Source organism: Typha angustifolia, chromosome 8 (assembly GCF_048772165.1).
Source record: "Typha angustifolia cultivar Huaian chromosome 8, ASM4877216v1, whole genome shotgun sequence".
Lineage (NCBI taxonomy): Eukaryota > Viridiplantae > Streptophyta > Magnoliopsida > Poales > Typhaceae > Typha > Typha angustifolia.
The window spans coordinates 8,866,103-8,879,262 of NC_133246.1; the positions used below are offsets into that span (position 1 = coordinate 8,866,103).

Here is a 13,160-nt window from a genome sequence, read left to right on the forward strand (position 1 = left end):
TTATCATCGCATTCAAGGATAGGTTTCACACCTCCACCCTCAAGCTAAGATTTTATACCCAAGTTTTTTTTATAATAAGACTTATTCTTAATAATTTCGAGCAATGGATTGAGACTTTCTTCATACTACTCTAACCTATCGAATTCTTACTGTTCCAGTCAAGCCAAGAATCATCATACTTAGGAATAGGTTTCACACCTTTACTCTCAAGCTAGGATTTCACACCCAAATTTTCTTGATGTCAAGACTTGTCCTTAGTTTCAGAAAAGACACCGATCATATACAAGAGAAAACATCAATAGGGACACGACAATAGTGGATAGGTGTCGGCGGCTACAAACAAGCGACAATAAAGAGTGGAGCTCAGAGAAGATAGTGTTGATGATCGTGGAGAGTGATGCTAGCTATGTTGGAATCGGTAAAGCGCAACGCTGCAATGTTGGCGTGGTGGAGAGCACTACTAGTTGTGATGACGTAGGTGGAGAAGTTGATGGTTATTGGGAGTCTGGTAAGGAAGGAATTAGGTTAGGGTAGGTTTAGATATGTTGAAGTTGAAAATAACTTATGGATAACAGGTGAGAATGGGGCTGGGGTTAAGGCTAACGAGTCAAATTGGATTGGGTGCTAATAGATTATGAAGTTCCTTGCCACCAATTTATAGATCTTGACAATGAGATTTGCTCACATGCAATATCTGCATGAGGAACTCTTATAGAAAGAAAAAAGGAAACATTCAAAATCCTAATAGTAGATATGAGCAATTATGGTAACATCCACTATTTTACTACTATGTAAATGCTCACTCATATTTTCATATACATATATATATAAGGAAGAAAAAAAGTAGAGTAAAAGCAATCAAACATCCATGATGACAAGAAACTAAGTTTCTATAAAATGATACATTAAATCATAGCTATTTTGTCAAGGACATGTTACCTTACTATGTTATCCAAGGTTCCCAATTTCGATCGATCCCGATTGGGATCAATCGAAATGGATCAGGATCGGCCCAATCATGGCCAAAACCAGCCAGTTGGCTGGGGTTTCGGCCGTTTCGACTAAAACGGGTGGGATCCAACCTGGGGTCATCAATTATTGATGTCCCCCCACCCACCTGACCTACCTCTCTCTCTCTCTCTCTCTCTCTCTCTCTCTCTCTCTCACCGGTCTCTTTCTCACCGGTGACTGAATAGATCTCCGGTGACCTCGACCTATGGCGACCTCAGGTGAGTTTTTCTTTTATTTTCTAATTTCTTTCTTTCTCATTTTTTTCAATTACGCACCTGCTGCTGCATAAGCAGCAAGTTGCTGCTTCACCACACCACCAGCAGCAGCAGCATGGTGTTGCTACTGAGAACTTGAGAGGGGTGAAAACTGAAAGGAAGTAAAGAAAAAAATAGAAAAAAAATTGAGAGGGTTTCATACTTTTATTTTCGTAAATTTTAAATTATTTTATATTGTATTTTAATTTTTGTTTATGTTTTTTAGTTACAAAGTTAAAATATCAATGGCTCTAAAAGAGAAGTCATATGAAACCAACATTGGGTGGCAATATTGTAGCACTATTGAATAAGATAAAAGTCGTGTTAAATGCAACTAGAATGAAAAAGAAATGAATGGTGGTGTCAGCCGTTTAAAAAAACATTTAGCTGAAAGGCAAGAAAATATAGCAACTTGCACTCAAGTGTCCTTGAAAGTTAGAAAGCAGATGTTGGCTCATCTAATTGGCAAAAAGAAGAATAAACAGGACATTATAACCATATTCTTTTCAATATAGTTGATAACCCTTATTATCACACTATGATAGATGCTATACGATCAACAGGGCATGGTGTTCTACCTCCTAGTTCAAATGATATTGCTATTAAATATCTTGACTCAAAGATAAATGAGCTTCGTACTTACATTGAGATATTTAAACGGTATTGAGATGAATTTGGTTATGACTGGTGGAGTACATAAAACAGAAGAATTAATTTTTTAGTGTACTCAGGCATGGAGACAATATTTCTGAAGTCTATGGATGCTACTGCTCATTTCAAAAATACAGATTATATTTATCAATTGATGAATAAGGTGGTACAAGAAATCGATGAAAAAAAAGTTGTCCAACTAATTACTAATAATGGAGCTAATTATAAAGCTACTAGAAATTAACTTATGATAAAACGGCATCATTTATATTAGACGTCATATGCTACATATTGTATTGATCTAATATTAGAGGATACTACAAAAAAACCTGAAATTGACATGGTCATATATCAAGGTCAGAGGTTGACAAATTTTATATATAACCATGATTGGGTTCTTAATTAACTTAGATAGATGGCTGTTAGTAGGGAGATCATCAAACCCGGTATCACTAGATTTACCACTCATCTTTTAGCCTTAAAAGTATCATGCGTTACAAAAATGATATTATACGGATATTTACATCACAAGAGTGGTCTATAAAAATTAAGAATATAAAACTTAAAGATAAATCTTTAGATGAAACTTTAAAAAATATAACTCTTGGAAATACATTTTTGGATGATATTACAATTGCCACAGCAGTATTTGAGCTTCTTATTAAAGTATTACAACTTGTAGATGGTGATGATAAGTCTGAAATAAATTTCTTATATGAGGCAATAAACATAGCAAAATAATCAATCAAAAAAAATGTGAACCAAAGTTATAAGAAGTGGAGAAAGATGATTGATTTTAAATGAAAGAGACAACTACATAGAGATATACACGTTGCTGGTAGACATGCTTTTAAGTTTTAATTTTTAATTTACTAATTTACTTTAATTTATGAAAATTTAAAAACTTGAATGCTTATAAATTTTAAATTTCTACAATATATTTTCTTAATCCAATATTTCAATTCTCTACAAATATCAATAATGATAGTAAAGTCTTGTTGGGAGTTAGAAAAGCAATCAGTAGGCTTGTGCTCGATATTCATAAATACATCCTTTGCAATAAAAAAGAGTTATAATTTAATTAAATATTTTTATTATTTGTTTTAAGTTTTAATTTTCAATAAAATCAGTATGCAATAATATATTTCTAATTTTAGATGGAGAGATAGATTGAAAGCTGGGCAATTCAGTACTACTAAAGTTGTTGCAGCTATATCTCATAACATTCCAGCTAAATGGTGGTCTATCTATAAATAGAAAAGGCACCAAATTTGACACCAATAGCAAAGAAGATTTTAAGTTAAACTGTCTTCATCACAGAATGAAAAAAATTGAACTACTTTCTTCTTAATCCACACAAAAATACGCAACCGATTGACAATAAAAAAATTTGAGAAGTTAGTTTTTTATTATTATAATATGAGAATGAGGAGAAAAAATTTAAGAAAAAATGCAGAAAATAAAGAACTGATTGATTTAAATTATGTTTTTGATTAAAAAGACATGTTGACTCTATGGATCAGATAAATAGAGGACAAGTTATTAGATAACAGAGATAACCCATAGTTAGATGAGATATTGGGGGGGACCACGACGAAGGCAAAGGCTAGTACGAGTTATTCAGTAGCAAGAGATAGTATACCTACCAGTACTAGTCATCATCATCATCCCATCGACATTTGTTGAAGAAAATTAAGAAGACATAAGGATTGAAGACAGAGAAACTAAGGATGTATATACATATCAATAATATACAAGAATGAGAGATAAGCATGTCAACATAAAAACCTAATTTAGAAAGTCCTTTTGTTATGTATCTTTCTTTAGATCCTCTTTATGTGCTATTTGGTATATTATCTTTCAAGATAAGACTTCAGTCTAGCCAATATGACCTTTTCTATTACATTCTTTTTATTCTTTAGGCGTGATCTCTAAATTGTGACCTATTTCGTGAGCATGTATGCACCATGTGGTGAAATGAAACATTCAACTTATCCCAGCTGTTGTCGAACTAAATCAAAACAAAAGATCTAGGTTTGGTTCATGATGGATAAACATGAACAGAATGGATCGAACAACTTCTTGATCATGTTATACAGACACCCATTTCAAAAGTTTGCTAATAACTTTCTTGGTTCTAAGTTCTAACTCATAATCAGACATTCAAGGTCAGAGTTACAGATTTTTGTTGGAATCTGGCCACAGCCATATATATAGTTATGGTGCATGGGTTTTAAGAGGTTGCAGTTTGGTACTTTATTATTGAGAAATGCCTAAATTAGTAAGAAACCCAAAACCAGTTTTCCATTTTGGTAAAAGCAAAAGAGATTGCTGACTTATATTAATGTTTTACTACATAGATATAGAGTTTATCAAAATGTCAACCAAAAAGTAGACACTAGGCTCTGAAGCTTCAACTTTCCATCAGAGCCAACAAGAGATAGATCAATTCCACATTTTAGTTATAGCAAGGCATTGCATAAACAATCATATTAGGCTATCATTGCATCAGAGCTTAAAGTATCAGGAAGCAATTTTTCAATCTCAAATCCAATTTCAGGTGACATGTAAGAGAAGCATTCAAATTCGATATAAAACATATGGGAGGCTTACCTAAAAGCAATGTCGTGGAAAGCACCCACCGTAAGCAGGCGACCACCCCATTGCATTGCGTATAGGCAGTATGCAAGTGCATATTTGCCTAGCATCTTAATGTATTAAAAGCATTATATATGATATAATATATATTGTGTAAAAGTTTAGTTATATAAACTAGTATGTATAAATATGAATGTATTGAATAATATGTGTAGATCATAGTACCATATTATATATACACCAAGGGCTGTCATGCCATAGGCACAGCTCATGTCAATCACTCGTCGACACGGTTGGCCAAAGCACGTGTCGCAAAAAGGACGGATATCTTTACCCTATCTTCATGGTTGCCTCTCCTTTTCTCCTATCTCCACCTCCTCCGCTTTTGCCTCCACCTCCACCCCACCTCCACTCATCTCAAACAAGTCCAAGGTTCAAAAAATTGGGATCAGCATTCCGGAAAACGATACATATCGACCGAATCAGCTGTATCGATCACCTAAATCGAATTGAACTTTTCATTACGTAAAATTCTAAATATTATTTAAAAATATAATAAAACTTCTAAAAGTTTAAAAAAAAAGTTTACCAAAAATAAAAAAAGAAAGAAAAACTATAGTGCAATAAAAATTAAAAAGAAGAAATTAGAAAGAGAGTGAGTGGAAGAAAATCAAACGAAAGAAAAAAAAACGATGGTGCAATGAAAAAGAAGAAAAGAGAAGAGAAAAGGAAAGTGGAGAAAAAAACTAAGAGAAAAATAAAGAAAAAAAATTAAAAAATTATATACCAAAGTTTGTCGGAGTTCGCCAAAGCTAGATCTCTCTGTAAGTGAAATAATGGTTATATGGTAAGGAGAGAGAAAAAAAAAGAAAGAAAGAGTAAGAGAGAGAAAAGAAAGAGTGAAAGAGAAAAAGAAAAAGTTTAAATCAGGCCTAGATCGAGATCGGGTTCGACTGATCCTGATCTAACAAAACATTTTCAGATAATTTAATTTCTAATTTTGATTCTCATTCTGAGATTGCTAAAAATGAGCTCACTGAAGTTTACAGTTAATTTAATTTCCAATTTTGAAGTATCAAGAAACCTTTATAACATAATTTGCCTGTTATAGAATATTTTATCTCATAATAAAAGCTTTTAAAGTTTTATTTGGTTCTATAAATAAACATGACAATATAAGAATACGTGTTACTGAGCTTAGTTGAACTGTACTAGCTTGGGGCCAAGTTCATCTCATTTGTTGATCAAGTTAATTGAGTGAGGAAATTTTGAGCGAAACTTTATGGAAACATAAAGCTACAAATAAACAAGGTCACTGATTTGACATCCCTGTAAATATTAATGCTAATTTACATGATGTAGTTAAATATGTTAGTGTATTGAAAGGCGGTTGTGAGTTGCGGGCGGTCACCTCACCGCTTACCGTCTAAGCAAAAGGCGAGCACCAAGGTGTCTGGCAATTTTAATATTAAAAATAAAAAATAATTCTATATGATATATATATATACTAATATAGGATTTATAAAATTTTAATGGTGCAATTCGCAACCATAAAAATAATAAATACAAATTTATAATTCACAAGTATGTATGCATATTTCATTAACATCTTAATAATAAATTACCACGATCAGAAATAATATTGAAATGCATCAATAATTGGTGGTTAGAAATACATTAATAGTTGGTGGTTTCCAATATTAACATGAGAGCATGTGGCCTCTTTCCTACCAATTAAAGCACGGAGAAAGAAGAGAGAAAAAAAGAGCAGGTGGTTTCCACATTCCAATGTCATAGAGAAAGAAAAGAAGAAACAGAAGAGGATGAGATGAGGAAATCCACAGCTTAAACAAAAAAAATCCTCTGGTTGCCAACGTCGTCCGCTTGCCACCATTGCTCGACGTCTTCGAGCCTTTGCTTGACATTGCTGCTTGGAGCAATTGAGAGAGAGAGAGAGAGAGAGAGAGAGAGAGAGAGAGAGAGAGAGAGAGAGAGAGAGCAGCAAAAGGGTTGTTTTTTTTACATATAGTGGGCTAGTGGTTTGTTACTAAATCTAATCCACTTCCGACCTGCTTCCAACGGCTTCAAGTGCTTTTTAGCGCCAAGTGGCCCGCAATGACTGTTGGCTGCCTCATGTTGACGCCAAGCTACATAGTAGGGCGGCGAGAGCCACACCCCGCCATGGCGGCCACCAAAACCAATTTTCAAAACACTAAATACATGTCCACACCACTACATACATGGATGAACATATAATGCATGTATGTTTGACTATATGCAGCACCCTGTAGACATTTATATTTATACCTAGTGGATGTCATGCATATACTATATATGTATGTGAATTTTATAAATGTACTCAAGGATTGAGGGCTTGGAATCCTATTAAACATGGAAATAGACATGAAATATGAATACGCCATGATGCAAATATGTAGATATGACAAATCTTGAAGTATATATTTATGTCTACACATATATATTAGTGTACTTGTATGTACTTGCATTTTCTTAATTGAGGAATTATATATTACTGTTGAGTCATTATTTGTATAAGGAGACTCCAATTTATCCATTAAGAGAAGTATTGTTCATAACAGAAGGTTTGGTATATTATGTAAATATATTGCTAGCTAATATGTAAGATAAACAAGCAAATTCAATCTATAAATCAAAAGATAGACTATTGTAACATGATTTCTTGGTATGTATCATATAATAAACAAGTGAATTCAATGTTTTCATAAAGATAACCTTCTAAATCTAGTAAGAAATGAAACTCTCATTCAATTTGACTCAGATTGATAGGAATCTTGAAAGTAACCAAAAAATATTTAAGAAGTACCCGATAAGCATCCACAACATCAGATTTACTTTTACAAAATTGGATAGTTAAAAAAATTATCTGATATGTGTCCAAAGGTATCCTGCGAGGAGTGTATCCAATACGGTATTCAATATAGATATAGCTAGAGTATGAAAATATACATACTTTCTAAATTGAAGCCATGTAAAGGGTATCAAAGAGGTGTAACATACACACTGAATATAGATCAACCTAGGTGAGATAGAACTAGATTATCAAAATGCGCAAGCTAAGTTTAGCATGGGCTAGGCCAATTGCTCGAGCTAAGCCAAGTTTTTGGAAAAATAAAGTTAGTGTCCTTGTGGTTAGGAAAAGAACTGCAAGTATTTGGAGCTTGCTAATTTCATAGTGAAAAGCACAAGTACATAAGAGTTGCCATGTACAACACTTTTCATCATTGTAATCCATAAAGGAGGTTTAGACTATTTCACATTTCAATTGCAAACTTTGTTTATTCTATATGGTTACCAACTTGATGTCACATAAGGCATAAGGCATATGCCACTTCAAGGCATATGCAGTTATACCACTTGGTGATGGTAGCCTATGGATCATCCTGAATAAGGCATATGCCACTTAACAAAGTGGCTGGACCACATATGCATTTTCTGGTGTTATTTGGCGGTTTTAGGTAGTTTTAGTAGTTTGGATTACGCATGGGTGCACGTAGGCAAATAGATCAACATTAAAAAGAATAATGCTAGTATACAAGGTTTTAGGCTTCTAATAGGAGGAAGAAGATGATCCTAATTAGATAGTCATTTCTACTCTCACAATCTGCATAAGAATAAGTTGGGATCCACTTTCTTGGAACCGGATCTTCACTTACTCTCAAACAGATAACGAGATGTGCATGAGAATAAGTCAGGATTTTTTTTTCTTGAAAGCGGACCTTCACTTATGCTCTAAATGGTTGTGAGCTCACTTTTAGCAATCTCAGAATAAGATCTTCTTAAGCTCCTCCAGTTTTGCTCAAAAAAAAAATACCTGTGGGCTGTAGTTCAACTTGATACTAAATGAGAAAAGCTTAAGTTTTAGCTACCAGCTCGACCTCAACTGTACGACAACCTTTTACCTCCGATGTTTTGTTGTTTCATTATCATTCACTGCACCATGGTAGGACATATGCACATGCACAAATATTGCATCTGAAGTACAGATGCACATACACATAAACACATGCATTACATGCTAGACAATAATTTAAAGTCTGCAGGTTACAAAAACAAATGTATGTGGATTGCAAGATATTGTGAGGGCATGAAAAGAAAGAATCAGATTACAGTTAAATGTTCTTCTTGTCCAGTAACCTACAATCATTGTTTAGATGTGCAGTTGATTTATTCCAATAACATATCCTAAATATGTGCAAATTCGCAGAAGGTATCATTCATGTTAAACATATTTGCTGAAGTTCTTTTAACTCAGATTTTGACTATGATTGGGCAGAACAGTGGTAGTGAGCAATTTGCTTATGCTTAGTTGCTATAAGTAAATAAAGAGAAACTACAATTTGCATAGTAGTACATCACATCAAGCCACCTTGTACTTTGTGGTACTACGGGGAAAAAATTACAGGATTCACCAATTTCTAGATGCTAAGCTGTCATAATTAAATCCTTCCTTTATTTATCGCAGTCCATATGAAATAGCAGATTGTTAAGGACCTTTTCTCTCCAAAGAAAAGGAAAGAGATGATTGTGACGACTTATATAATTCAAATACAAGCCTGGAAAACTTATATAATAATCCATTAGAAAATAAATTTATTCAATTAAAAGTCAGATGCATAAGAAATCAATTTGGCTGACGAATAGAAAGCTTTAAAAAGAAAAGCAGCATTTGATAATCAAAGAGATCAAATAACAAGAAATCTAAAGGCATACTCTTGGGCAAAAGTTCCAATGTTTCTAGCATCTCAACATGAGCTCTCTCTGTTTCTTCCCTTATTTTGGATATCAGATTCCCATGCTCAGAGATGGTAAGAACAGCTCCTTCTCGCAGAGAAAGCATGGCTTTGGCCATATCATTCTTTAGCTTTTCTTTGAGATCCTTTTCCTACAAAAGAAGAAAAGGAAGTACCTTATTTACCCATAAGCATCAAGTCTATATGACCACTAACTTAAACAACAAACCTTTCTTCTTGCAAGAACAACTTTTTCCTTGGCGACCTTCCTTCTCTCTATTAATTTCATATTCTCTTCATCAATCCAACTTCTCATTTTTCTGATAAAGTGGATATGAGATTCTATGAATTATGAAAGCAACAAGAATGAAAAGGATATTAAAACAAACATGATGACAACCACTTACTCAGTACAAAGGGTCTCATCGCAAAGAAAATTTAAAACACTAAGTTTTCTAGATGGATCCAAGTTGTTGTATCCCTCCAACCCCTTGTTAAAGCAAGTCAGAGGCAGTTCCTTCAAAAGAAATTGTGATTCACCGATAAATTTGCCAAGAGCTTCAACCCATGCATCTCCACTGCCTGCTGCTGAGTATGGTAGAGGCCTAACAAGATAATAAGGATAAAACGTAAAAACTCACTATTTAAACTGACAAACAAATAAATAAGCAGTCTGGGACTTCAAGAAAAATAAGTATCACACCGTTCTCCCCGATCCTTCCAAATAATAGACAACAGATTAATATGGAATTGAACAATTGCTGAATATGTTCCCCGACGTCCACGTCCTCTTGCTATTTCTCGAAGAATAGATTCTGCTTGACCTTTATTCATATGAAGAACCTAAAAAATGTGAACTTAGTCACAAGAAAACAAGAAATATGGTACACTTGCTAAATCATGAACCAGGCAAGCAAGTAAGGTAGTATGAATGAGCATCATGTAATGAATAGAAAATCAATAACTAGCTTGCTCTCGAAACCAGATGCTTGGAACTTTGTGTTAGTTGTCATCAAGAAACAAGACGTGGATATTAGGATGATCATTTGACTGACTGCATCCTAAATTAATAGACATTAAAGTTTAGGCACATCAATGCATCAAACTCTAGCAAAATCATCAACACCTAAAGGCATCTTATTGCATGAGGCTCCCACCATTACAAGTTGAGGAAAGATGTATGCAATCTTACCCTCATTACTAAGCAAATCGTTTCCATGACTTAAATACATGAACTCATGGATGCAACTATGCATGGGGCTAGCTTTACCATCAAACCAAGTGATCCCTCTCAAGCACATAAAAAAATGCATTAGCAACAGTACGTTGTTATTATCAAGCACATAAAATGAGGCAGCAGCAAAATTTAGTTGGCATTGTTAAGCACAGAAAGTTGTCAAGGAGAACACTGTAGAATCCACTTTGAGTATAAATGGCATATTTTAATTGCTTAGATGACAATTGCATGGTTAGATCCTTTGAAGAGATGAAACTTCATTTCCGTGCCAGATTGTTTTAAGGATGGTTTGCTTGATGTCCACGAAACATATTGAAGGCTTTTCAACAGGAAATTTGAAGCATGTGATATCCCACCTGGGCTGGAATAAATCTTAACTAAGCTGACCATACATGCACCACTATATCCAGTTACAGATATTGTTGAATTAACATACCCATATTCTGCAATCTAAGACAAATGTAAGTTTATACCTTGGAAAATGCTCTACAGAACTCCAAGAACTGCAATGCTGGCCCAACATCTTCAGGCAGTAACTCAACACCTGCAACCTCCATTAAGCGAGTTCCTTGAGGCAGGATGGGGCCATTGTTGTCATGTTCCCTAAGGCGTTTGATAGCATGTTTCTTTGCCTTGCATTTCTTTGGCAAATGTTTACCATTGACATCATCAACCTTTCCGTTGGCAAGAATATTTGACTCATCACTATCATCACTCTTATTTGCATTGCTATCAAAGTGCTTACCAGAATTGGAAGAAGAAGATTTCACTTTGGCATCCTTACTATCATCAACATTTTCGGTTTGTAACTTGTCACCACCTAGCAGCCTCTTCCTCTTACTAGGACTCGCTGGAACTTCATTGAGGTCTATTTCTAGCATGTTCACCTTCTCTTCTTCCAAATATGTTCTGTTGCAATCAGTAGAATCCTTGACACCACTTTCTTTCTTTATCTTTTTCAGGACCTTCTGCTTTTCTTTCCTTTGACATAAATTATCATCCGTCTGGCCGACATTGTAGTTCTCCTTGTCACAACTCCTTTCTGGAGCAACCAAGCCCTTTGAAAACCAATAAAGACTCGTTATCAGGGACAACACAAACTGCATGAGTAAAGGCGGAAAGATTAAATGAACGATACCTTTTTAGAAATAGGAGAATTCTTCTGACTCGCATTTCTCATCAAATTTAAGACTTCAAACCCTTTATGATCCAACAATTCATAAACAGAAGAGTACCCAGTAGCCTTGGCAGCATGTACAAGTATTCCAGTTGGTTGTTGGCCTCTCTTCTTCCTACAAGAACGAAAAACCAAAACGTAAGTTCCACCTAATGTACTGGTTCACACTGTGATCTGGACAACTCACATGCAAAAACTGCAGTTGCAAATCCCGCGGCACTTGGGGCAACTCCAGCTATCCAAACATGCCACCTCTTCCGCCTTCTCCCCATACCTGATCCATTTTACACAGACGCTGTTCATTAAGCTATATTTCCATATAAAGTCAAATTGATGAGAAAAAAAAATGGGTTAAATTTATATAGAACCTATTAAGGAGGCACTTGTGGCAGAACTTAATTGTGCACATCTTGTTCCCCTTCATCCGCTTACAGAAGGCGGCGAAGTCCCTCGTCTTCTGTCGGCACTGTAAACAAACCAGATTCAACCAACCAAGATCAAAATTGGAAAAGAACAAACAAAGATTTCGACAAAACACGAGATGGGTTCTGTTCTAAATCATAGTCTGATACCTGATGACAAGTCTTCCCATTCTCGGAATCGTAGATTCGACCACCCACGACCCGAACGCCGGGATCTTTGGTGCGCTTGCGAGGCTCCGCCGAGGTTGGATCCTGAGGCTGCTGTTTACCGGGCGAGGAGAGGCGGCTCTTCTTGGTAATCTTGTCTTCGTCAGTGCCGACCATTTTGGTAGGAGAGCACGGGGTAACGGCCATATTATGACTGATCAAAAGAAGGTAGGAAAAGGAGGCAATGGTGGATTTGGAAAAGGGGGCTCAAATATCTTCGGGTTGTTTTCGAAGTGGCGCCTTTGGAGGGTTTAAGAGGGGGCTCTGCTCAAACTTGAAACTTTACCTTCCCTCCCTCCCTCACGTTGGCTCAATTTCGGGGAGGCGCCTGTTATGATGTATTATTTCCCGACTAAACAGGAATTCTTTGGTAAGAGAGTTTATCCGCGACGATTCAGAAGTGCTTTTACATCCCTCCTGGCTCTGGCGGTGCCTACGATATTATTTTCTCTGAGACACCTTTTGTTTGATGCGCCAAGTGGACAATTAGATCCGTATCTATTTAATTTTATTGGATTAGTACTCGGAATCAGAATTTAAATAGAAAGAAAATTCTAATGTGTACCTACTCCATTTATTATTAAATTATGTCGGTCTTAGACCCAATCGAAATTCAATTGGATAATAGACTAAATTTAAATTCCTCACAACTAAATATTGTAAGATAAAAATTATAATAATCTTATTACAAAGTAATAAATCACAATTGATAATCTCTTCCAAAATGACATAAACTTGAAAGCAAACATAATAGTAATACGAATAATTTATCCCTCCACCCTATCAGATTAATTTTTCCTTGGCATGTAGTGTTCGCTATGTCAAGTAGAA

General features: G+C 35.2%; 1 protein-coding gene across 4 annotated transcripts in view; it reads right to left on the bottom strand.

Moving 5' to 3' along the window:
* LOC140765835 (uncharacterized) overlaps nt 1-12,764 on the bottom strand; it is a 30,534-nt gene extending 17,770 nt beyond the window's left edge. For 3 of the 4 annotated variants that reach the window (XM_073105094.1, XM_073105095.1, XM_073105092.1), the window contains exons 1-9: nt 12,273-12,764; nt 12,069-12,166; nt 11,888-11,974; nt 11,662-11,815; nt 10,997-11,581; nt 9,990-10,129; nt 9,694-9,891; nt 9,516-9,606; nt 9,267-9,438 (exon numbers count right to left, since the gene is read on the bottom strand). In XM_073105094.1, the coding sequence (XP_072961195.1) occupies nt 9,267-9,438; nt 9,516-9,606; nt 9,694-9,891; nt 9,990-10,129; nt 10,997-11,581; nt 11,662-11,815; nt 11,888-11,974; nt 12,069-12,166; nt 12,273-12,476 (1,729 nt within the window). In that variant the 5' untranslated portion in view covers nt 12,477-12,764. The remainder of the gene's footprint in view (nt 1-9,266; nt 9,439-9,515; nt 9,607-9,693; nt 9,892-9,989; nt 10,130-10,996; nt 11,582-11,661; nt 11,816-11,887; nt 11,975-12,068; nt 12,167-12,272) is intronic. The other variant, XM_073105091.1, reaches the window with a different exon arrangement.
* Between the last annotated feature and the right edge of the window lie 396 nt (nt 12,765-13,160).